At 43.2% G+C, this 25,502-nt stretch overlaps 1 protein-coding gene across 3 annotated transcripts in view; it reads right to left on the bottom strand.

The window, feature by feature from the left end:
* GPRASP1 (G protein-coupled receptor associated sorting protein 1) overlaps positions 1–25,502 on the bottom strand; it is a 68,061-nt gene that overhangs the window by 33,708 nt on the left and 8,851 nt on the right. Inside the window, exons 2-5 of one of the 3 annotated variants that reach the window (XM_043895589.1) lie at positions 3,197–3,248; positions 2,698–2,821; positions 1,880–2,045; positions 745–812 (exon numbers count right to left, since the gene is read on the bottom strand). In XM_043895589.1, coding sequence (XP_043751524.1) covers positions 745–812; positions 1,880–2,045; positions 2,698–2,786 — 323 coding nt within the window. In that variant the 5' untranslated portion in view covers positions 2,787–2,821; positions 3,197–3,248. Of the gene's footprint in view, positions 1–320; positions 400–744; positions 813–916; positions 960–1,879; positions 2,046–2,697; positions 2,822–3,196; positions 3,249–25,502 lie in introns of those variants that run through there. The other 2 variants (XM_043895587.1, XM_043895588.1) reach the window with 2 other exon arrangements.

The following is a 25,502-nucleotide window of genomic DNA, read 5'->3' as shown; positions in this document are numbered from 1 at the left end:
CTGGGAAGTGAGAATGACATGGAGGTTTGAGTCGTTTCCAACTGTCTCACTCCATGCAAAAACTCACACAGAGAGACTAGACCTTAAATGCTTGGTGGGAAAGTTAGGCTATTAAAGTCTATCACCTTCATTTTGTCTACAATTTTTATCCCTAGAGCTGCCATATTACTTTGCCTGTTATAAAATAGGTATGAAGTTGGTGGAAAAGTATCTTGGCAATGAGAGAGGCTGAGGAGCCCCAAGGCCAGACCCTAGTCACTGCTGGACTTATGCTGGTCTCTTCTACCCCACCCAAAAGCTGTACCCACTCCCATACCAACCTGCACTGATGTAGCACAATTTCTTGCTCCTTTCTTTGATTCCAGTGGTGTCAAACTCTACAGCAGCCTGTAGGCTATCCTGAGAACAAGTAAACATATAATAGAGAATGGAGCCTAACTGCTAGAAAGACAAGTGAGAACCCTGACCCCGATACAAACATCTTTCTCTTTTAAAGGTCTAATATGCCTAATATTTTCTGTCTCCTGGTCTCTACTCTCAAGTATTTCTCTCCCATTCACAGCCCAGTCCACACCTACTCCAATATTCCTAGTATACCCTGCAGGAAATGCGAGGGTTTCTGTGGCAGTGTGCAAACTTGACATGGAGTAGGTGAGGTAGAGAAGGCCCTGCAACCACTTGGATCAAAGATATCTGCCATATTACTCTGTAGCTGTCTCCTGTGTTGCCCCTCTTTGCACAAACCTCCAGAGATTTGAACCGGACTCCTCCTCCTTTCCTTCCTTGCAGAAGTGACCAGACTTAAAGCAGGCCTATGGAAAAACAGATGAAAAGGTAAGACAGTCAAGAAATAAAAGCAGCAACTGAGTACTTGGGGGACAGACAAACACCACAAACACAGGAGTTCCCAAGTTACCTGCCTTTTAACATGTAAGAGTTCCATTAGGTAGACTATTCCCTTTTAACTTAGGCCATCTGGACCAGGTTTCTGGATAACCCCTCAACATTATATCACACTCCTCTTACTCTCTTCTTCAATTCTGAAGATTCACCACTTGTTGTTCACCTCCTTTGCGCTGCACAACAAACTGGGGGAAGAGCACCCACATATTCTAGTTTGTGTAGTGGTACTTGTATTTATGACTTCTCTCGCACCTTTATCTCCCAGTTCAGCTTTTCCACCTCCAATTCTGGATAGAGGAGAGAGAGGACGGCAAGGGAGGTATTTAGAAACCAGGTAGAAAGGAGAATTTTAGAAAGTATTCCTGGATGCCTGACCTGCGCTGGTCGCACTCACCCCACCCCGATTCAGATGTCCAGTCAATGGCTGCTGCCCACCCTCAACCCCCCATTCCCCACACACCTTCAGAAAAACAGGTCGTTTTCCCATTCCTCGTTTTCCTCAAGCCTCTCCTCTATAGATGCACCCCATGGCCTGAAATTGCCAGACCTACTGCACAGACAGGAGACTTTGGCATCAAAGAGGTGCCTATGGGAAGGGACAGCACCCGGCACGCGGGGCCCTACAGGGACCTTGGCAGAATCATGGCCCGGGCTGCTCCCATCCTGGCTCCCTCTGCCACTTCGTCCATAGCAGCCTCCCGCACAGCCCTCTCCCCGCACAGGCACCGTAGAGTGCGGGGCGCAGGCACCAGGAAAGCCCGGCGGAGACTAGTCCGCGCCGTACGCCTCCCCAGCATCCGAGGGAACCCCAACCCCCCGACCCCGCCTGCACCGGTCGCTGCTGTCTCAGCGCCAGGGATCCTCTGGCGCTGCGCACTTCTCTAAGGGTTCCCGCTTCGACCCGCTCGCCTTCCCGTCCTCAGGCTGCCAGGGATAGGCTGTGAGCTGGTCATCGCCCCGCGACACCCTCACTTGCCTTCGGAGGCGCAAGGTCCCGGTGGTCGTCCTCCCACTCCGGTCGCAGTTTCTCTTTCGCTTCCCACCGCTCGGCGTGCGGGTAGAACAGCAAAGAGGCGTGTGGCCCACTGCACCGCGGCGCCAAACCCAGCAGAGGATGTGCAGGCTGCAGCACCGACCACTCGCTGCAAGGGTGTCGGGAAGTGGGGGGCGGAGGGATACGGCAATAATGGGCTTGATGCCCCGCACCCACCTCCCGCCAGGCCCAGCATAGTTCCGACCCACAGGGGGCGGGGCCAGGAAGAACGCCAGCCTGAGGGGCGGGGCCTCGCCAGCCCTCCACCGCCCCCCGTGGGGTGACCCCCCCTCCCCCCCCCCCGCCACGCTGCTGGTCCTGCAGCATAAGGGGGTCACGGGCGGCGCGGCTCGGGCCAGTCCGGACGGGTCGCACTGCAGGGAGCAGCGGATGGATTCAGACCGTCCTGCAGTGTATGTGTGAACCCCCACACTGTTCGGTGTCCGCCCCCTCCCTTCCCCCGTCACGCCGGCCATCCTTCTTGAGTGCGGGTGGCAGGGTAGCTGCTTTCACCTTCAGGGGCCGCGGGCTGGAGGAAAGTGGGAGGGGGCGCCCGTGGAGGCCGAGCCCCTGCCCCTCTTCTAAGGGAGGGCAGCCCCTGATAGACCCCTGGCTGAGGAGACAAACCACTTGTCTGCGCCAGGGCCCTCATTCTTTCTGCCACACTGCTGTTGTCTCAGTCGCTGTGGTGGCACACTTTACCATTTCACTGTCCCCACAGTTGCCCAGGAAAGAGGACCTTTCCCTGACAGGACCCGCACCTGCTCAGACAATCCTGTTTCTCACCCCACAGCCAGGGGTCAGGCACCACGTAGGGGCAGTCCTGGCTCCTCTTCCTGGCTCCTGTCATGTCTTCTCTTGCAGGGGATTACAAGGGCTCATCATCTTTGGCAGGGTAGGAATATGCCAAGGATTAGGACTAATTGGGATCTTACACATTTGCCATACACACCAGTCTACTTCCCCCAGCCATTCTTTGGAGAAGGACCCACCAAACACTTAAGAGAGAAACCTGCTGTTTCTTGAATCCTCTGATTCCTGCACTTCTACATCCTCCCTGTAGTCTCCATCCGCTTCATTTGTGCTCCGTTGGGCAAAGAGCAACCATGGTTATAAACAACTCTGGTTGAGCACAAAACTGCTGGCATTGTTGCCCATTTTAAAACCCAACTAAATGGCACCCTCATTGTGGTAGGCTGAATAAAGATCTCCCAAGGATGTCCATGGGCTTCCCAGTGGTGCTAATGGAAAAAAACCCACCTGCCAATGCAGGAGACATAAGAGACCGTTTTCGTATTTGCAACCTTCAGGACTGTAAGATAATATTTTATTGTTTTGTTTTTTTTTAAACCATCAACTTTGCAGTAATTTGTTACAGTCGTAGTGGGAAGCAAATTCTATCACCATCCTGATAAAGTCCATTCCCCTTCACTTTCTTGAATTGGACTTGCGCCCCCAAGAGGATCAATTTGGGGGCTCATCTCTCATCACTATGACTACCCTCTTAAGTGCCTTCTGTCTTTGCTAAAGAAGAGAAATTTTGCAGTCATCTTTGAGGTTCCTCTTGGAGAAAGTCCCTATTCTTTGAAAATCACTGATGCTTACCAAGATGGAAAGGAAACCTTATTCACAGCACAGCAGAGGATGAGATGGTTGAATGGCATCATTCGACTCAATGGACATGAGTTTGAGCAGACTCTGGGAGATAGTGAGAGATGGGGAAGCCTGGTGTGTTACAGTCCATGGGGTCACAATCAGTTGGACATGACTGAGCAACTGAACAACAAAAAATCATACTACAAATTTTCATATATTTTCATATCAGCTTTTACTTGTTATTAGATATTTATTGTAACTGCACAATATTTCAGTGATAGGAAAAAATCTAGAGATGATTCTAAACTGTATCTAGAGACAACAAATGTCAATTTCCATAGGAAAGTCTTTCACTGTGCCCTTTCAATTACCTTAGCTGAATTGTGGATTATGTTTTCTTTGTTCCAAAGTATACGCTCTCTTGGATGAATGCCAGGTTTGAAGAAAGGTGTCTGAGCTCTGCTGGGATCTCTGGGTGTGTGTTAATCTCTTTGCCACTCTGAACTGTTGCTTCTTGTTGTTAAAGTGACTGGTGCCTTTCATTTATCAACAGATATATATGAGTGTCTACTTTATCCTAGTCACTAGACATGCAGTAAAAAAAAAAAATATATCTCTGTTCTCTTCAGTTTACATTTACTTGTATTTTCTATTTTATTTAGATTCCTACCTAAAATTTTATGGTCATGTCAATGCCAGCTTCTCTGGTAATTTCCAGATGCTGGGATATTAATCCCCAAAACATTTACTGGCAGGGGAGTGGATACTGTGAGACTATGAAGTACATTTTGGACAATTTGTTCTAAATTCACTTACAGAAGAGACACTATTGCTGTTAACATATATTGGAATAGAAAAGTCCTATTTCATGCTTTTTATGTTAGTTCTTAGACCATCATGTTTAAAATCAAAGAGAAAATAAAAGATTTAAGCAGGATGCTGACCTATGTCTGTCTGACTGTTAAATAATATTGATTTGTTGTTGTTTTTCTGTCGCCCAGTCATATCTGACTCTTTGCGACCCCATAAACTGCAGCACGCCAGGCCTTCCTGTTCCTCACCATCTCCCCAAATTTGCCCAAGTTCATGTCCATTGCATTGGTGATGCCATCCAGCCATTTCATCCTCTGATGCCCTCTTCTCTTTTGTCCTCAATCTTTCCCAGCATCAGGAATTTTTTCAACGAGTCAGCTGTTCACATCAGATGACCAAAATACTGGAGTTTCACCTTCAGCATTAGTCCTTCTGTTAGGTAGTTAGAATAGGAAAAAGGAGTCCAGAATGGCAGTGGCTAAAAGACAAGGGGAAAGTCCTTGAAAATAGAACAAAGGAAGGTCCAAAGACCAGAGTGAGGACCTCAGGTAGAACAAACAGTACTCCTGGCTAGCCCAATTTACACAGGGCAGGCCCAGGGGGAGAACAAAACATATAAAAATAGGAGCCAAAGGGTGGGGCGGGGGGGGGGTCTCTCTCCCACACGCATGTGTACATGCGTGCTCTCTCTCTCTCTGTCTTTCTCTCATCTCTTCAGTTCTTTTGGGTCGGCATGCCTTCACGCCTCGAAGATGTGTTTTCCTTTATTTTTTAAATAAAACTGAGCTGTAACACATAGTTGTAACACTGTCCTAGAGCTGTGATGCGCCGAGGGCTTTAATATCCATTGCTTCAAATTTTTGTTGTGACGAGACAGAACCAAGAAAATTACACATTTCCCTGGCATCTGTGGTGCTGTGACTTGGATTTAACCTGGCTGAAACAACCTCAGCGCGGCCCCTGCGAGGAGGAGGCCAAGCACAGCAGGAGCCCAACTTGGTGAAATCTCCCTTGGTAGAAGCAGAAGGCAAAGAAAACCCAGCGCGGGGGGAAGTGACAAGAAGCCCATCATGATGGAAACCGGGACAGCAAAAAACGAACTCAGCAGAAAGCTCACATGGCTCAGTCTCAGATTCGAGAAGACCTCCAGTTAAGGTAGGAGGTCCTTGCTCCTATGACTGGAGGAACATATGCCTAATGAAATCTTAATTCCTTTACAATCTCTCATTTCTTGTTTCCTCGAACAGGTGAGTGGCAGTGGGTGCACATGAGGGACTCTGGAGAGGCTACTCCTCAGTATGTCCCCAAAGCTCCACTCTCTGCTGAGCCCCAGTAGCTGTTACCCAAGCTGGTGGGAGTTCTGTCCTTAATCTTCTTTGTACTAAGGATCAGGCCAATGAAAACTGTGAGCACAGGTCAGGTATTTAGCAGATTTTGTGGCAGGCTATGAAGGGGATTCCTTGGCACGTTTTTCCCACTGCTTTTTCCTCCCATCCTTCAGCTCCTCTCTCATGGAACTTGAGCCCAACCAAAACCCATGATGCCTGGCTTCAGGACCTAATGAAGTTCATTGCAAAAATTCAGTGAGAGACACAGCAATTTGATTTGTTAGGATTCAGAGTACTCTGCAGGGTGTAGGCCATTGCAGAGGGCAAGGGCTCCAGCCAGAAATGCAGCCTGGCTAGGTTTTTTGAGCTGGGTGAATTCATACGCTAATGAGTGGGAAGATCATCCCAACCATTGGGGAACCACCATCCACTGTCTTTTGACAGTGCCTTGGAGAAGGAAATGGTAACCCACTCCAGTATTCTTGCCTGGAAAATCCCATGGATGGAGGAGCCTGGTAGGCTACAGTCCATGGGGTCGCAGAGAATGGGACACGAATGAGTGACTTCACTTTCACTTTCTGGAGCTTTCCTGCCACCTCTGGGTGTGTCATTTAGCTTACAGATCAAGGATTAAGGTTTACTTGAATTTGACTTGTCATCTTGGACCCAATTGATCTTGATTGGTTTATGTTATGCCCTTGGGCTATGCCATTCTTTCAAAAGTTGTGCCCTGCCCCCTTTCCTCCTGTTTCATGTTCTTTTCCTGAGCCCCGTCCAGGCCCACAGTGTTGCCTCTACAATCTTCTGGAGGGACAACCAGAAAATAGCTAGCCCTTGGGAGGGAAATACTGTATAATATCCAGTCTCTAGATATTCAGGCCTTCATCTTCCATGTTTCCTACAACATGTACAACATCAGCATCCCTCAGTGAACCTGCTAGGGTGGGCAACAGGCACACAATGCCTGCTAAAAGTCCATCTGTTGGCATCCCTTCAAGGGCAATTGGGCTTCCAGAGATAATGTTTGCCACTTTGGGAATTGGCCCTGCAGGCCATTTGGGCCCAAACCCTTACCACCCTTCTCCTAAAGTTACAAACATAACCCCAAATCAAATCTCCACTCCACTTTTATGGAGCATCTGGTCTGTTGCCTGTTACCAATTTGTTCTTAAGCCATTTACTAACTCCTACAACAAGGACCCTGCCCCTTTGTTGCTCCACCCCACTTATTATTAAAATACTCTTAATGCCCCTAACAGGGCAGATAACCCACTCCTTTGTCATTACTTCTGTTATTACCTAAATTGGGTCTTTGACAATGAAATGTTTACATTGGAGACACCCTAGCCTGCTCTTATGGAGGACTAGGAGAGGAAATCAGTGACTTCTAATCTCATAAAGCAGTAAGAAGATAAGGCTTATGACAGGTTCCCAGTCTCAGGTCACAGGCTTGGATTGCTTTACATCATGATATCGATTCCCATCTGCAGTGAACAAACTGGCAATAAGGTAAAACTGGTCACGCTGGAGACATTGGGGATGCCCAACTCCAGTCCAGGGGTCCCAGGAGGTCAACTTGCCTTCACCTGCCTAGGGATCCAATGCCCAGGAGGTCGACCTGTCCGGGGATTTGATCTCCAGGAGGCTGTCATGCCTCACCCTGCCTTGGGATCTGCACCCTGACCTGGGGACACCTGGCTCTCAGGTTGCAACAGCACTGGGTAGGATAAGCTTCAGAAAGATTCACCCCTAAGGAAGTCCACCCAAGGAAATTGAAGGAAGCCTATTACTTGTGGGACTGTGCCCAGTCTCAGCAATAACTCAGGAGCCCAATGAGACCCCATTGCCTTTCTGGAAAGGCTAAAAGAGGCCCTCCAAAAGTTTACTAATCTGGACTTAGACTCTTATGAGGGCGAGGTGATTTTAAGGAACAAATTCCTTTCCCAATGTGCATCAAATATCAGAATAAAGTTACAACAGCTACAGCAGCAGGACCCTGCTGCCTCTTCAGATGAGATGGTCCAGACAGCCACCAATACCTTTTATAACGGAGAACAGAAGGAGGCCAAGGCCCAGGAGAGGGAGAAAAGGAAAGAGACAAGGCATGCCCAGATGCTGGCTGCCCTCCAGGGAAGCCCTATGGCAAACCCCAATTCCTTGAAGGACAAGGCACCAGGCAAATGCCTAATCTGTAGACAGGCAGGGCATTGGGCCAAAGAGTTTCCAAACCGTGACAAGTCTCCTAAAGTGGCTTGCCATAAATGCCATCAACTGGTACAATGGGCAGCACTCTGCCCTCAGGACCCAAGAGCCTCAAGGTCAAGTGCCAAGCCTTCCCTCACAATGGTTCAACAGGACTGAAGCGGCTTGCTCCAGCCAGCCTGCCTGTCACAGATAACCATCATGGGGCTGGAGCCAAGGGTGCAACTGGATGTGGCAGGTAAGCCTGAAAATTTCTTGGTTGACACAGGGGCTACCTACTCTGTCCTGACCTCCTGCTCCGGAGCCTTCTCCTCCCAAACCTGTACTATTTTGGGTGCTACAGGAAAAACAGTTACAAAAAGATTCACCTGAGCACTTTATTGCTGGAATGGACAAATATTTTCCCACAAATTTCTAGTGGTCCCTGACTGTCCTCCTCCCTTATTGGGAAGAAATCTCTCCCTGCCTTCCAAACCTTGCAGCTATTGCAGTCCTGACAGAAGATGCTTTAAAACTCTCTTTTGGGGGAAAACTAACTATTTTTACCAGCCACTAAGTGAAACAACTCCTAAATGGGAGAGGCCATTTATGGATGTCTGATCAAAGATTCCTCAGATATCAAGTAGTGCTGATGGAAAATTCAGGCCTCACTATATCCCTTTGTGAGGTTCTTAACCCAGCCACCCTCCTATCTACCCCTGAGGGCTCTCTCCCCTTTCACTCTTGCCTAGAAAACTTGAACCACTGGACAAAACCCCGAGAGGGATTGTTGGAAGATCCTCTGACCAATCCTGAGGAAATCCGGTACACCGATGGAAGCAGCTTTGTCTTGGATGGAAAAAGAAGAGCCGGATATGCAGTAGTCTCCCATTTTGAGACCATAGAGGCTAAACCTTTGCCACCAGGTACTTCGTCCAATTAGCTGAGCTCATAGCCCTGACTCGAGCTTTAGAGCTGGGAAAAGGAAAAAGAATATCCACTTACACTGACTCCAAGTATGCCTTTCTGGTGCTACATGCACATGCTGCTAATTGGAAAGAAAGAGGACACATGACCACCCAAGGGTCCCCAATCAACTATGGTGATCAAATCCTTAGACTCTTGGAGGCAGTCCATCTGCCCACTGAGGTTTCAGTCTCCCACCGTAAAGGACACCAAAAAGGGAGCACAGAAGTGGCACGAGGGAACCAAGAAGCCAATCAGGCAGCTAAGAGAGCAGCATTACAGAACAATGACCTAACAGGGGTTGCCACCTTAGTTCCACAGACTAATTTGCCAGAAACTCCTTCATATACTGAAGGTGAGACTCTTAACTGAGGGCTTTAAAGATCATATGGGGTGGTTCCAAAAGGAGGGACCCCTTTTTCTGCCTGGAAACCTCCAATGGAAGTTGGTTAACTCCTTACATGCCACCATTCATTTAGGAGAAAAGGCCCTCCAAAAATTACTAGAAAGGTCCTTCAGAGGAACAGGCCTCCAAACGACTATAAGGCAAGTGGTCTTCTCTTGTCCCACTTGCCAATTAAACAACCCCCAAGGAGCTTGAAGACCCTAGCTGGCCCAGCCTGTCCTACAATGTGGGACCTACCCAGGAGAGGACTGGCAGATGGACTTCACCCAGATGCCAGTTTCTCAAGGGTATAAAAACCTATTAGTCATGATAGATACATTCACAGGATGGAATGAAGGCTTTCCCAACTGGACTGTGAAGGCTGAGGAGGTGGTAAAAAAAAACTGCTCCATGAGATCATTCCAAGGTTTGGTCTTCCTGGGTCATTACAAAGTGACAATGGGACATCACCCAAGGGGTCTCTAAAGCATTCAGTTCAGTTCAGTTGCTCAGTTGTGTCCCATTCTTTGCAACCCCATGAATCGCAGCACGCCAGGCCTCCCTGTCCATCACAAACTCCTGGAGTTTACTCAAACTCATGCCCATCGAGTCAGTGATGCCATACAGCCATCTCATCCTCTGTTGTCCCCTTCTCCTCCTGCCCCCAATCCCTCCAAGCATCAGGGTCTTTTCCAATGAGTCAACTCTTCGCATGAGGTGGCCAAAGTATTGGAGTTTCAGCTTAGGCATTACTTATTATCTCCATTGTGCCTGGTGGCCTCAGTCTTCAGGAAAAGTAGAAAGAGCCAACAAATTCTTAAAATCAGGGATAAAAAAGATAACCCAGGAGACATCTCCTCCCTAGGTTGGAAGGAGGCTTTACCAATAGCCCTCCTCCACATCCGTATTGCCCCTAAGGAATAGGTTGGTCTTAGTCCTTATGAGATGCTATATGGGAGACCTTTTGTTTATGTCAATGACCTCTTCCTAGATCCAGAGGCTCAGACCCTCCAGTCTTATACCATGGCCATTGGACAATTCCAACGGGATATACACTTGTGGGGCATGAACCAGGACCCAAAAGATTCTAAGGAATCACCATTATATGCTTCAGGGACTCAAGTCCTAATTAAAGTCTGGAAAGATGGGTCCCCAAAGGCTCAACTCCAGCCCACATGGAAGGGCCCTTACACTGTAATACTTTCGACCCCCACAGCAATCAAGGTACCAGGACATGACTCCTGGATTCACTACTCATGAGTCAAGCCATGGAAGAAAACAGAAGAGGACACTCAATACACCTGTGAGCCCCTGGGAGATCTCAGATACCTATTCAGAACTACAAATGAGTCATTCTAATGAACACCCCCCAAAATCTAGTTTCTGAGGATAAGATGTCTCAGGACATCTCTAAAGAGCCAACACAGCTTGGCAGGGTTGTACTCCAAAACAAACAGGAGATAGATCTTCTGATCCCTGAACAAGGAGGGACTTGAGCCATCCTGGTCATGGGAATTTGGAGTTGGCTAATGTCCCTACTAGTCCTTGTTATACCCTGTTGATGCTGCTTATGATTGCTCCATGTATTATCAATTGTCTAACCCGTTTTGTTTGTCTAAGCCTAGTCAACAAGCTACAACATGCAGTGCCAGTTCAACAAGGATATATAAAACTACAGTCGACCATGGAAAATATTACTCATCCTTAGATGGACACCACTATAAGGACTCTGAGTCCTGAGACTAGCAAGAGAGGGAGGCCCAATGCCCCTCACCATCCCAGTTCAGCAGGAAGTAGCCAGAAAGACCTCAACACCCCTATTTCCAAAGAATTGGGCCTCCCATCTATTGGGGGGGGTATGTTGGGTAGTTAGAATAGTAAAAAGGAATCCAGAATGGTGGTGGCTAAAAGACAAGGAAGGGAAAAGCCTGCAAAAATAGAACAAAGGAAGGTTCGAGGACTGAAGTGAGGACCTCAGGTAGAACAAACAGCACTCCTGGCTAGCCCAATTTATGTAGCACAGGCCAGGGGAAAGAAAAAAAAAAAAAAAAACACATAAAAAGAGGAGCCAAAGGGCTGGGGTGTCCCGCTCTCTCTCCTGCAGGTGATCTCCCTCTCTCTCTTCTCTTTGCGTCTTTTGGGTCAGCATGCCCTCATGCCTCAAGGATGCGTTTTCCTTTATTTTCTATATAAAACTGAGCTGTAACACTGTCTGAGAGCTGTGATGCACTGAGGGCTTTAATGTCCATCACTTCAAATTTTCGTTGTGACAAGACAGAACCGAGGAAATCACACACTCCCCTGACATTTCCAATGAGTATTCAGGGTTGATTTCCCTTAAGATTGACTGGTTTGATCTCCATGCTGTTCAAGGGACTCTCAGGAGTCTTCTCCAGCACCACAGTTCAAAAGCATCAATTCTTTGGTGCTCCACCTTCTTTACGGTCCAGCTTTCTCAACTATATGTGACCACTGGGAAGACCATAGCCTTGACTATATGGACCTTTGTCAGCAGAGTGATGTCTCTGTTTTTCAATGCACTGTCTAGGTTTATCATAGCTTTCCTGCTAACAAGCAAACATCTTCTAACTTCATGGCTGCAGTTACCAGCCGCAGTGATTTTAGAACCCAAGAAGGGGAAATCTGTTACTACTTCCACCTTTTCCCCCTCTATTGGCCATGAAGTAATGGGGCCAGATACCATGATCTTAGTTTTTCTAGTATTTAGTTTTAAGCCAGCTCTCCCACTCTCCTCCTTAACCCTCAAGAGGCTCTTCAGTTCCTTTTCGTTTTCATGTAAATACTGAATTTGTGAAAGTCACTCAGTTGTGTCTGACTCTTTGTGACCCCATGGTGTATACAGTCCATGGAATTCTCCAGGCCAGAATACTGTATTTACTTCTCTGTATTTAAAAATACTGTATTTACTTCCTTGTAAAATGGATTCTCCTGTGAATGCAACACCCACAGTTCCACCCTCCAGTATCTCCAATGGCACCTGTGTAATCCTGACTAGCCTCTGAAATCTAAATTTCTGTGGTGTAAATGCTGGGCATTACACCTTTTGATTTTATTTTAAGTGCCTGACATTAAGCTTTTGAGTTGCAAAGGCATCCATTTCAAAAGACATCCATCTTAAATAAACATATTAAGACAGCTACAGAATGGATTTGAGAAGGAACTAGGCCACTCCCACTCATGAAGCTCTCTCTTCCAGAAAGCCTTGGTTAACCTAGTTAACTGAGTCCTTAAGAGATCCTGATTTTTCATTCTTGAGACTACTATCCATTCTTGTGCTTTAAATTAGAAAATAAAGACATCCTGAGGAACCCTAGGCTCCCTATGCTGGGACCCTCATAAAAGAAGAGCCAAAAAAAAAAGAAGAAGAGCCCAGTTTCATGTTCTCTGTCTCTCTCCCCACACCCCCAAATAATCCCCAAACCAGTAAGCCTGGGATACAGAAGCAGTTGTGCTGCCTCACTATACCCACCCCACCTCCCACATCCATGCACACAAACTCTAACATATACCTTGCCTGTGCAGCTTCAGTGATCTACTCCTGTCTCTCTCATTCATCATGGTCATGGACCTAGTTTTGCCCATTTGGCTTAACTTACCTTTCTTCTGTCCTTCATGTGCCTCAGGCAAACTTTCCCTCTGGTATCTCCCTTTTGTTTAAGGTTGATCCAAACCCTATGTATTCTTAGAATATATCCATTCTCCTATTCCTGAGTTCCAGGCTGGGTTGGGTTCTTGTAAACTATGAAACTGGCCCAACAGTTGTCTACTTTCAGTAGAGACTGAAGAACCTCTAGGAAAGCTCTAAACTGTGTCTGCTACTTGAGACAAAGCACATCTAAAGAATTTATGGGGAGTCTTGACCCAAGAATATTTTCAGATTACATTTACAGTGGGTTCTTCTTTAAGAAAATTTATCCTTAGGGAAAACAAAGCCAGGCACAATGACCTCAGCCCAGGAACAATGCCTTTTCATTAGTGAAATTTAGCTATTCTATTGATAATGGCAGCACTGGTATTAGGGCTCTTGTTTTTGCCTCTTGTAACATACATCTTCAACTGTATGTCTATCAAAACAAAGGCAGGTTCATAAGTTATCCCAAAAAGAACTGTCTGCAAAGAAACTAACATTCTGGTGTACAGATTCCACTTATAAAGTATAAATTAAAGAGGAAAGAGTGTCTGTTCTCCAACATGGTTTTAAAGTTTAGAGTAGTAGTCAATTCTAACATCATAAGGACTCTGGGTATGGGTAGTGGTTGGACAAATTAGAGGGAGCAATTGGAGGGACTTAAGTGCTTGACAGTAAAGCATACTGTGCCAACCACATATGGAAAAATCGTGTGAAAATCACCAAAATTCAGGACATGGGAAATACCCCTTGAGGATTTCTAGAACTAAAGGGGCTGGTGAGGTGAGCTCATGGTTATTAACTTTGCAAGGAAAAGAGATCTTGAATTTCCAAAATGCCAGCAAATATTGGCAGTTAACTGAATGTCAAAGTAACTTCAAAACAGAAGATATTGAAAAGTCCATAGTACCTTCTGTTATGTTTCTTATTACCTAACCATCACTTATGCCTCACTATTATGGGGCATCACAGTAGTCTGTGTCTAGTCAACAAAATGGGAAATCAGAGTCAAAGTAGTCCACCTGCTTCCTAAAATCCTTAATCAAGAATGTCCACATCATTTACACTTAGATTTCATTAACTGGAATTCAATCACCATTCGTTGAGAGTGCTGTCCATTCACAAGCTGTGCTGGGACAATTAGATATCCACATGCAAAAGAATAAAATTGCTTCAGCAAACTAACAATAGAGTGGAACTTCCTTGACTTGATAAAGAAATATACAGAAACATACAGTTACCAGGGAAGCCCACATAATGGTTAGGAACTGGCTTTACCATTAAGATAAGGAAAAGTCAAGAATGTCCTCTCTCACCACTCCTTTTCAAAAGTGTACAGGAATTCCTAGCTAAAGCATTAAGACCAGAAGAGGATATCAAAGGGATACAGATTGGGAAGAAGAAATAAAACTGCCTTTGTTTGCAGATGACACAATTGTCCATGTAGATAATCTGAAAGAATATTAAAAAAATATTGGAACTAATAAGCAACTCTAGTAAGGTTACAGGATAAGGTTAATATTAAAAAGCCAATTGCTTTTCTAATACTAGCAATAAGCAAGTGAAGTTTGAAATTAATAACAGTAACTTTTATATTAGCACCCTCAAATATAAAGTACATAGGTATAAATCTAACAAGTATGTACAGGATCTATATGAGGAAAATTACAAAACCCTGATTAATGAAATCATACAGGAACTAAATAAATGGAGAGAGCGTCCATATTCATGGATAGGAAGACTCATTGAGACTAGTTCTTCCTAACCAGCTCTTCCCAAACCAAAGTACAGCAAGCTATTTTGTGGATATCAAAAGATATTAAAGTTTGTATGATGAGGCAAAAGACCCAGAATAGCCAACTCAATATTGAAGGAGAGGAACAGTCAGAGGATTGACATAACTTGACTTCAAGACTTATTATAAAGTTACAGTAATCATAATGATGTGATATTGGTGAGAGAATGGACAAACAGATCAATGAGACATTATCAGAACAGAGTCCAGAAATATACCAACATAGTCAACTGTTCTTTGACAAAAGGGCAAAGACAACACAATGGAGCAAAGACGGTCTTTTCAACAAATAGTGCTGGAGAAAATGAACATCCACATGCAAAAACTGAACCTAAACTCAGACCTTACATCTTTCACAAAAATCAACGTAAAATGGATAACAGACCTAAACATGAAATGCAAAACTATGAAACTAGAAGATAACATAGGGGAAAACCTTGATGCATTTCCCTGATGATTAGTGAAGTTGAGCACCTCATATACGTGTTGGCCATTTGTATGTTTTCTTTGGAGAAATTTCCATTCAAGTCCTTTGCCTTTTTTTCTTCTTTTTTTGGCTACGAAGTTGTAGGAGTTCCTTGCATATTTTAGGTATGAGTCCCTTAGATATATGGTTTGCAAATATTTTTCCCTTTTCATTACATTGATTATTTCCTTTGTTGTGCACACATGTTTTAGTTTTAGTTTGATACGGTCTCATTTATCTATTTTTACTTTTGTGGCCAGTGAGTTTAGTGCTATACCCAAGAAATCACTTCTAAAACAACCATGATATTGTAAAGTAATTAGCCTCCAATTAAACTAAATGAATTAATTAAAAAACTTTTCTCTATTTTTTTTATTTATGTATAGTTGATTTACAATACTACATGCTTCAGGTGTACAACATAGTGCTTCACAATTTTTAAAGATTATACTCCAGTTATACAACTACAATAAAATATTGGCTATATTCCTTGTGCTGTACAGTATATCCTCACAGCTTATTTATTTTACACATAGTACTTTGTACCTCTTAACCTCCTACCTCTATCTTGTTCCTCCCCATTTCCTTCTCCCTACTGGCAACTACTAGTTTGTTCTCTATATTTGTGAGTTTGTTCTTTTTTGTTATATTCACCAGTTTATTTTTTAGATTCTGTGTATAAGTAATAACATGTAGTATTTGTCTTTCTCTGTCTGACCTATTTCATTGAGCATAACAGCCTCCAAGTTCAGTCATGTTGTCAGTCACAAATGGCAAAATTTCATTGTTTTTTATGGCTGATTAGTATTCCACTGTGTGTGTGTGTGTATACATATTTTTTAATTTTAGTTTTTTGAAGTATAGTTGATTTATAGTGTGTTAATTTCTTCTGTACAGCAAAGTAATTCAGATACACACAAGCTTCTATTCAATCCTGTCAGGTTCCAAAAGCAGAAGTGGTATCAGCAATATACAGCTAAACCATTTCAGGCATCCAGTATAATTGAGCCGAGAGACAAGAGATCTTTTGCTCCGGGCCTCTTTTGAGATACTCATGTAAATTTCTCTGATTACATAACCCATTTATTCATTTTCTAACCCTCAGCTACTAATATTTTTCATTCTCTTCACTGACACTCAAACTTTTCCATCTTTGGAAAGGATGTGAGGTTCAGTCACTGTACTAGTATAAACGGCAGGCAGCAAAAGTAGTCTAGCAAGTCCTACTCCCTCAGTTCACTTTTAGTCAGATAAGGTAAGGCTACACATGAGCAGAAGTTACATAGGTGAGCTATCAATAGGCAGTATAGCTGTATTCACTGTTAACCTTAATTTTACTAGATTGGGTGAAGGCATATCTTCTTAATATCCTTAGGAATTCTGACACAAAGGTAAACATTTTCTTGCTTAGGAATCTTCCCTGTTTCAGACCCTTGTAGTGGCAGCCCTGGTCCTGAAACCATTGTAACAAGTAGTGCAGAAAAGAAGAAGTTGATGTGATATGGCGAATGGAGAATACCAGTATTTTCCCCACCCCCTATTCCCTGGATCCACCAGAAAAAAAAAAACAAAAAACAAAAAACAGAAATCTGTCCTGTGGGAACATTCTTTTAGCCCCACTCATATTCAAGATGAGAATGAGTACATACTTGAAAAGGGACATAAGCCAGCCCTTCACGCCTTTACCCAGCCCCCACCCCTGCATTTTAGATAACCAATATTTTAACAGCCCAATTTAATTCTCTATCAAACTATGACTCTAACGAGGTTATTTTTTTTTAACATTGATGGACATCATGTGATGTAAAGTCTGTATGTTCCTTCATCTAAAGACATGATGCTCAACTGTCCAAACTTGTGCAACATCTTTTCTTACAGTACTTTGAGCTTTTGCCATCTACCATTGGGTAGGCAAAACCCAGTAAAGAGTCAATATCTAGTACTGCATTCCTATCAAGACTCATTTGTAGCCCCCAGGACTACCAGCATTAGTCTGACTATAATTAGTCTGTCAACTATAATCAGGGCCTACCCCCACCCCCAGTGAATCTGCCACATAGCCATCTGCAGGCTGTCTCTTTTGTTGGCATACAGAACAGTTCTTATTGGCAATGCCTCTGGGGGTGTAAGAGAAATATATCTGAATTCAGCCCATCTTTGCCTTGCTGCCCTTCCCCCATGTCCACTCATTTCATGGACCCAGGTGGCAAACTCAAGGAAGCACACCAAAAGGTCCACTTGGTGGTTCCAATCACCTTCTGAACTTCGGAAGGGGGTTCTTCTGATGAGCATCAATATGCCCTACTTTAATGTACCCCCTTAAATTCCCAGTGATTTCCATGGAGCTGTGCCCTATATAGTCATCCCTTTAATAGTCCAGTTTTCCATTGCCTATCTACTTGACCATACGGCCAGGCCATGGGTTACTGCCTAAGTGTAGGTAACCACCCAAACATAAGGGCTTTTGCCATTTCTCAATTCCACCACTGCTAGGAAAACAGCATGCAATTCAGCACACCAGGCTGATCTATTTTTACCTTCTTCATTCAGGAGTGCTGGCCTTCCAAACACTTCTAAAATATTGTCCATTTCCCATGGAACTGGCCATCCACAAGTCGAGCAGCTCTTTATTGGTCAGTTAAGGGCTCTTTATATGGCACTGTACACATTACAACAGAATCCAGCAGCACCTCAAACAGTTTCAGAGTCAGCCCTTAGTGAAAAGAGGCCCCCTACTCTCAGGAGTACCTCATTCTTGCATAACTCATGCAGCTTATTCCTTTACCAACCATTTTTATTTTCCTGTGGAATGCTTCTGGGCACTGCCCGTCCCATTATCCTAGACATTATGGCTATTTCAAGTTTCAAGATCATTTTATGCCCTTCAGTCAGTCATAAGGGTAGCTTCAGTTCATCTCTGATTGCAAGGTAGTAAAATGTCCCTCAGATGGAAATCTTCTAGTCCCACGTGCCGGTAATTGTCACTGTGAGGTGCTCACAGACTCTTGCCATAAGCCCCAGTCAGGAAGGAAATGGCAACCCATTCCAGGATTCTTGCCTGGGAAATCCTATGGACAGAGGAGTCTGGTGAACTACAGCCCATGGGGTTGCAAAAGTGGCGGACACAACTTATATGCCTCACACAGGGCTATCACACAGCCTACCAACACCTCAGCCTCTATTCTACACTGTTTTGGCTCAGGCAATCGTACTGGTTCCCATTTAGTATGCCCAATTAACACTGCTTGAAGGGCGGATTTACCTGCCTTCTGTTTTACACTACTAGGTATGGGAAATATTCATCAGTCAGATAAAATGTCCATCCCCAAAATACAGTGAAGTAAAAAGGAAAAAAAAAAAAAAAAGATGCAATCACTTCACATGAAACCTGTTAAAGTATATCAATTCTCCTACAAAGTTTTATCTTAACTTCATCAACCCTTACATTCATAACTGTAGCCTCCCTTAGGACTTCATCAATGGGTTTTTTTTTTGGGGGGGGGGGTTGGTTTTACAATACTATGTAAGAGAAGCATTCCCCAGTGAGACATAATTTCCATTCCTAAAAAAAGATTTGGGTAACATTCCAACTTTCATAATTTAATTAACCCTTACACTTATATGTTCTCTCAATTGAACTGCAGCCTGAGTCAAGGTTTCATCAATGGATTTTGGTACCAGTTTGTAGACTCCTGTATCAGGGAGTCTTGGCATCTTTTCGCCACCATCTGACTATTTTATCCAAGCTTATGCAAAAGGCTTTAGATACTTAGCAAGAGCCAAGGGACTTTATAAGTCATAAAGTCTTATGTATAAGACATAAAATGTTATATGTCTTAAATCTTATATGAGATTTGTCAATATTATATTGATTGTCTTACTATTGCCCTAAGTGATTGGTCAAATTTCTCATTGTAATTTGTTTTCTGGCTTTCAAATTTTCTCCAAATTGTAAACAGAGCTGACTTATCTGGGGCTATTTAATGTTGGGAGGGCAGCAAGTCCATTGGTAGTGCTGTATTAAAATCTCTGTGTTAAGCCCACCAATATGTTTTATTCATTCCACTCATTAATTACTATCTAAAGATTTCCATTCTGCTATGAGTCCCATGACTCTTTCTTCTTTGCTCCACTCCTATCAACATTAGCTTTATTCACCTTATTCCTTAACTGTTTAAAATTTCTCCCCTGATAAAACCATTCTCTTGATTCTCTTCTCTGCCTTCTCCATTCTCTTGTTAATAATCTAATATTTTTACTAGCATCAATAAGACCATGAGAGGAAGCTGAGACAGTAAATTTCATAAGGATTTTTGAACTGTCCCTCAATTTTGTGGCAGTAAGGTTACAATAGGGTATCCATACAAAAGGAGCACTTTAACATAGCATCTACCAAGACTGGGTAACAAGTATATTCATTGAGTGAATATCCTGGTATTCATAAAGCCAGTCCCACATGGTTTGCACACAAAGCATATCAGCTGCTTCATCTGGGGTAATCCAGTTTCCATTCATACAAAAAGATCGGCAGTCCCCTTCTCAGGGTAAACAGACCTTACAGTGATTTTTACCCCATCTACCAGGCTAGTTGTTCCTTCAGGAATAACCTCCTGTGTGTCTGGATCACATATAGCCATCTGTGGTTGTTCTATAGTGATCTGTGCATCCTGTGCCAACCCAAACATGCTCTTTCACTCTGCAGCATTCAAAACCAAAGCCACAGCTCCTAAATTAGTCGCTTTCACAATCCATTTCAATAAAGGTTCCTCAGGAGATTGATGATATTGATCTACAAAATAAAATAACTCCTTCACACTAATGTCCCCTGATTTCAATAGTGTTTTGGTTTTGCCCTCCCCCTACAATGACTAGCTTCCTAGTAACTAGAGGTTTTAGAGGTACTTTCTGTTGCCTCTGCATAATTTTTACCTTGGGGTGGAAGCAGCTGTGAGGCTGGTGGCTGAAGATCAGACTCACTGAAATCTGAGCTTGGTCTAACATCAGGGTCTGGTCTAACACTCTCTTTTACTTTAGCTATTAACAGATAATTACCAAGATTGTATATTTACCTTTTTTTCTTATTAGTCTGCACTTCCTTATTCATCTAGTGAGACAACTCCCCAGGAGTTGGATCTGATTAAATAAAATTCTAATTTTATGGCAAGACAAGAAAATGTAAACATAAAATTTTTCTCTGACCATTTGGGCCTCCTCCCTTCCCTTTAGTGTGTATTGTGCATCTGCACTAATCAGATCTCTAGGATATAACCTTCCTTCTTAGTCTTGTAAGGAGTCATGGTGACCCACTACTCACTTTGTACTTGCAAACCTGGATTGTATCAATATGTCAGCTGATATATAATCCTTTGTCTCAAAAACTGTATAACGGTGCTTTGACCTCTAACAAGTGGGACAGTCCTCAGAACTTTCTGAAAGTCTGCCTCTCTAGTTATAATCCTCAAGTTGCTTCAAATAAAATTTTCATGTCTTTCTTAGATTGACTACTAATTTCTCATTTACAGATCCATCCCTAAATTCCATTGGTAACTTTTACCCCTTCGTATCAGATTGTAGCACAGCTGTTGCTCCATACCATGTATGATCATGAATCAAAGGTTCCTCATCCCCCACCTTTTCATCCTTTCTTTTCCCAAACTACATGTTTATGTGAGCCAGGGCTTTCTAACAAATCCCACTTCTCTGATACTAACTAAAGTGGTTCTGAACTCATTTCCAATGTGTATGTGTCAGAAGGTGGGAGGGGGAGGTGGTTTCCTATACCAACAAGTAATTCTCAAATGTCAGCAAGGTGTCCTACAAGTAAACTTAATAATGATACTATCTACCCAGAGATAGCATCAGATTCCACAGGTTAGAGACCAAGTCCCACAAGACCGCCTTCACTTCAAATGTCAATCTCAAGCCAAGGTTCTTACTTGTACTTATGACCAACTGGCTATAAATCAGAGGTTCCTATGGCCTCCTCCTTGGTTTTAATTAATTTTCTAGAGTGACCTACAGAATTCAGAGAAACACTTTATCTACCAGATTACTAGTTTATTATCAAAGGATGTAATTCAGAAACAGTCAGTTGGATTACATAGGACAAGGTATGGGGAATGGGTGCATGCTCTCTCCTTGTGCTCCACTCTCCCAGAATCTTCATGTGTTCTCCAAGTCTGAAGCTCTCCAAATCCCATCCTTTTGGGGTGTTTATTGAGGCTTCATTACATAGGCATGACTGATTAAGTCATTGGCTCCTGGTGGTTGATTCAACTTCTACATTCTCTCCCTTCCCAGGAATTAATAGGAGGGGTTTGGACTGAATATTACAACTTCTAATCACAGGGTTGGTTCCTCTGGCAATGGGTCAGTATCTCTTGTGCTTTCCAAAAGTCATCTCATTAACATAAACCCAGTTGTGGTGGAAAAAGGGAGGGAAGCCTGGCGTCCTGCAGTCCATGGTGTCCCAAAGAGTCAGACACAACTTAGCAACTGAACAACAAATGAATAACAAAACACACATTTCACCATAATAGCTCTGAAGTGGATTTCAGGAACTGAGGATAAGAGACCAAACATTATCACAAAAGGTGTTCTCATTGCTCTTATTCAGGAAATTTCAAGGGTTTCAGGAGCTGTGAGCCAGGGACAGTGGATGGAGACCAAATATATATGAGAAATATACCTTGGTCATCTGAATGGCCAATTATATTCCTTATAAATCACAATACCACACAAAGCTTACTATAGTAACTGCAGCAATCTCAACAGTATGGCACTGGCATAAAGATAGACACACAAACCAGTGAAACAGAATAAAGAGCCAAGAAATAATCCCTTGCATATATGTGGCCAAATGATTTTTGACAAGGGTACCAAGACCATTCAATGGGGAATTAACATTCTTTTCAAGAAATGGTGTTGGGAAAACTGGATATCCACATGCAAAAGAATGGACTTGGAGCTTTACCTCATACCACATGTGAGGCTGAAAGTGTTAGTCACTCAGTCGTGACTCTTTGCAACCCCATGGGCTGTAGTCCACCAGGCTCCTATGTCCATGGAATTCTCCAGGCAAGAATACTGGAGTGGGTAGCCATTCCCCTCTCCAGGTTCTTCCTGAGCCAGGGATCAAACCCAGGTCTCCCACAGTGCAGAAAGATTCTTCAACATCTGAGCTACCAGGAAAGCCCCATACCACATACTAAAATTAATTCAAAATGGATCAATGACCAACTCAAGAGCTAAAACGTTGAAACTCTTAGAAGAAAATACAGGGAAGAACTTAATGGCACTGAATTTGGCAATGATTTCTTGGATAGAATACCAAAACATAAGAAAAAATAAACTGGACTTTGTCAAGATTAAAAACTTAGGTGTATCAAAAGATCCTTTCAAGACAGTGAAAAGGCAAGCCATAGAATGGGATAAAATACTTGCAAATCATATACAAAATAAGGGGTTAATATCAAGAATATTTAAAAGACTTCTAAAACTCAACAATAATAACAAAAAAGACCAAACATCCCTATTTTTAAGGGTTTATTTTTAAGGGCAAAGTGAAGTGAAAGTGAAAGTCGCTCAGTTGTTTCCAACTCTTTGCGACCCCATGGACTATACAGTCTATGGAATTCTCCAAGCCAGAATACTGGAGTGGGTAGCCTTTCCCTTCTCCAGGGGATCTTCCCAACCCAGGGATCAAACCCAGGTCTCCCGCATTGCAGGTGGATTCTTTACCAGCTGAGCCACAAGGAAGCCCAAGAATACTGAAGTAGGTAGCCTATCCCTTCTCCAGCAGATCTTCCCAACCCAGGAATCAAACCGGGGTCTCCTGCATTGCAGGCGGATTCTTTACCAACTGTGTTATGAGAGAAGCCCTCATTAAGGGCAAAGGCCTCAAATAGACATTTTTTTCAAAGAAGATATGCAAATAGCCAATAAGGACATGAAAAGATGCACAACATCACTGGTCATTAGGGAAATACAAAGCAAAACCACAAGATACCACTTCATACACATTAAGATGGGTATTATACAGAAAAATAGCAAATGCTGGCAAGGATGTGGAGAAATTGATACCCATGTGCATTGCTGATGAGAATGAAAAATGATGTAGCCACTGTGGAAAACAGTATGTCAGTTCTTCAAAAAAAATTAAACATAGAATTAGCATATGATATATCAATTCCACTTCTAGTTTTTAACCAAAATAACTGAAAGCAAAGACTGAATCAGATATTTGTGCCACCAATGTTCTTAGCATTATTCACAACAGCCAAAAATTGGAAACAACCAAAATGTCCATTGACAGATGAATGGATAAACAAAATGTGATATATACCAGCAATGAACTATTATTCAGTTGTAAAAAGAAATAAAATTTTGATATATGCTACAAGGATAAACTGAAAATATATGAAGCAGCCAGACACAAATAATAAATATTGTATGATTTGTTCACCTACTGCACCATAATACCCCCCACCTTCCTTCCCTCTGGCAACCATAAGTTTGCTCTCTGTATCTGTAAGTCTGTTCACATTTTCGAGATTTTTTTTTTTTTTTTCGTCTGCACAGATTATGATATCTCAGTTCCCAACCAGGAATTTAACCTGGGCCATAGCAAATATGGAAAACTCAACAGTGGCCATAGGACTGGAAAAGGTCAGTTTTCATTCCAATCCCACAGAAAGGCAATGCCAAAGAATGCTCAAACTACCACACAATTGCACTCAATTCACACGCTAGTAAAGTAATGCTTAAAATTCTCCAAGCCAAGCTTCAGCAATACGTGAACCGTGAACTTCCAGAGGTTCAAGCTGGTTTTAGAAAAGGCAGAGGAACCAGAGATCAAATTGACAACATCTGCTGGATCATTGAAAAAGCAAGAGTTCCAGAAAAATGTCTATTTCTGCTTTATTGACTATGCCAAAGCCTTTGACTGTGTGGATCACAATAAACTGTGGAAAATTCTGAAATAGATGGGCATACCAGACCACCTGACCTGCCTCTTGAGAAACCTGTATGCAGGTCAGGAAGCAACAGTCAGAACTGGACATTGAACAACAGACTGGTTCCAAATAGGAAAAGGAGTACATCAAGGCTGTATAGTCATCCTGCTTATTTAACTTATAGGCAGAGTACATCATGAGAAACACTGTGCTGGAAGAAGCACAAGCTGGAATCAAGACTGCCAGGAGAAATATCAACAACCTCAGTTATGCAGATGACACCACCCTTATGGCAGAAAGTGAAGAAGAACTAAAGAGCCTCTTGATGAAAGTGAAAGAGGAGAGTGAAAAAGTTGGCTTAAAGCTCAACATTCAGAAAACTAAGATCATGGCATCCGGCCCCATCACTTCATGGCAGACAGATGGGGAAACAGTGGAAACAGTGTCAGACTTTATTTTTCTGGGCTCCAAAATCACTGCAGATGGTGACTGCAGCCATGAAATTAAAAGATGCTTACTCTTTGGAAGGAAAGTTATGACCAATCTAGACAGCATATTAAAAAGCAGAGACATTACTTTGTCAACAAAGGTCTGTCTAGTCAAGGCTATGGTTTTTCCAGTGATCATGTATGGATGTGAGAGTTGGACTATAAAGAAAGCTGAGCGCCGAAGAATTGATGCTTTTGAACTGTGGTGTTGGAGAAGACTCTTGAGAGTCCCTTGGACTGCAAGGAGATCCAACCAGTCCATCCTAAAGGAGATCAGTCCTGAAATGTTCATTGGAAGGACTGATGTTGAAGCTGAAACTCCAATACTTTGGCCACCTGATGCAAAGAGCTGACTCATTAGAAAAGACCCTGATGCTGGGAAAGATTGAGGGCAGGTGGAGAAGGGGACGACAGAGGATGAGATGGTTGGATGGCATCATCGACTTGATGGACATGGGTTTGGGTGGACTTTGGGAGTTGGTGATGGACAGGGAGGCTTGGTGTGCTGTGGTTCATGGGGTCGCAGAGTCGGACACGGCTGAGTGACTGAACTGATAGCAGTGAAAGCCCAGAATCCTAATCACTAGGGCAGCAGAGAACTCCCTCTGTTTCCATTTTGTTTGTTTCGTTTTTTAGATTCCACATATAAGTGAGTTTATATGGTACTTGTCTTTCTCTGACTTATTTCACCTAGCAAACCATCAGCAAAATGAAAGAACAAGATATGGAATGGGAGAAAATAATTGTAAATGATATATCTGATAAGGGGTTCATATCAAAATTATTAAAAAATCACATAATTCAATATGAAAAGAAAAATGAACAATCAGATTTAAAAAAATGGGCACAGAACCTGAATGGACATTCTTCTAAAGGACATACAGAAGGCCAATAGACACATGAAAAGATGCTCAACATCACTAGTCATCAGGGAAATGCAAATTT

Source organism: Cervus elaphus, chromosome X, assembly GCF_910594005.1.
Source record: "Cervus elaphus chromosome X, mCerEla1.1, whole genome shotgun sequence".
Classification (NCBI taxonomy): domain Eukaryota; kingdom Metazoa; phylum Chordata; class Mammalia; order Artiodactyla; family Cervidae; genus Cervus; species Cervus elaphus.
This window is presented reverse-complemented; position numbering and strand designations above follow the sequence as displayed.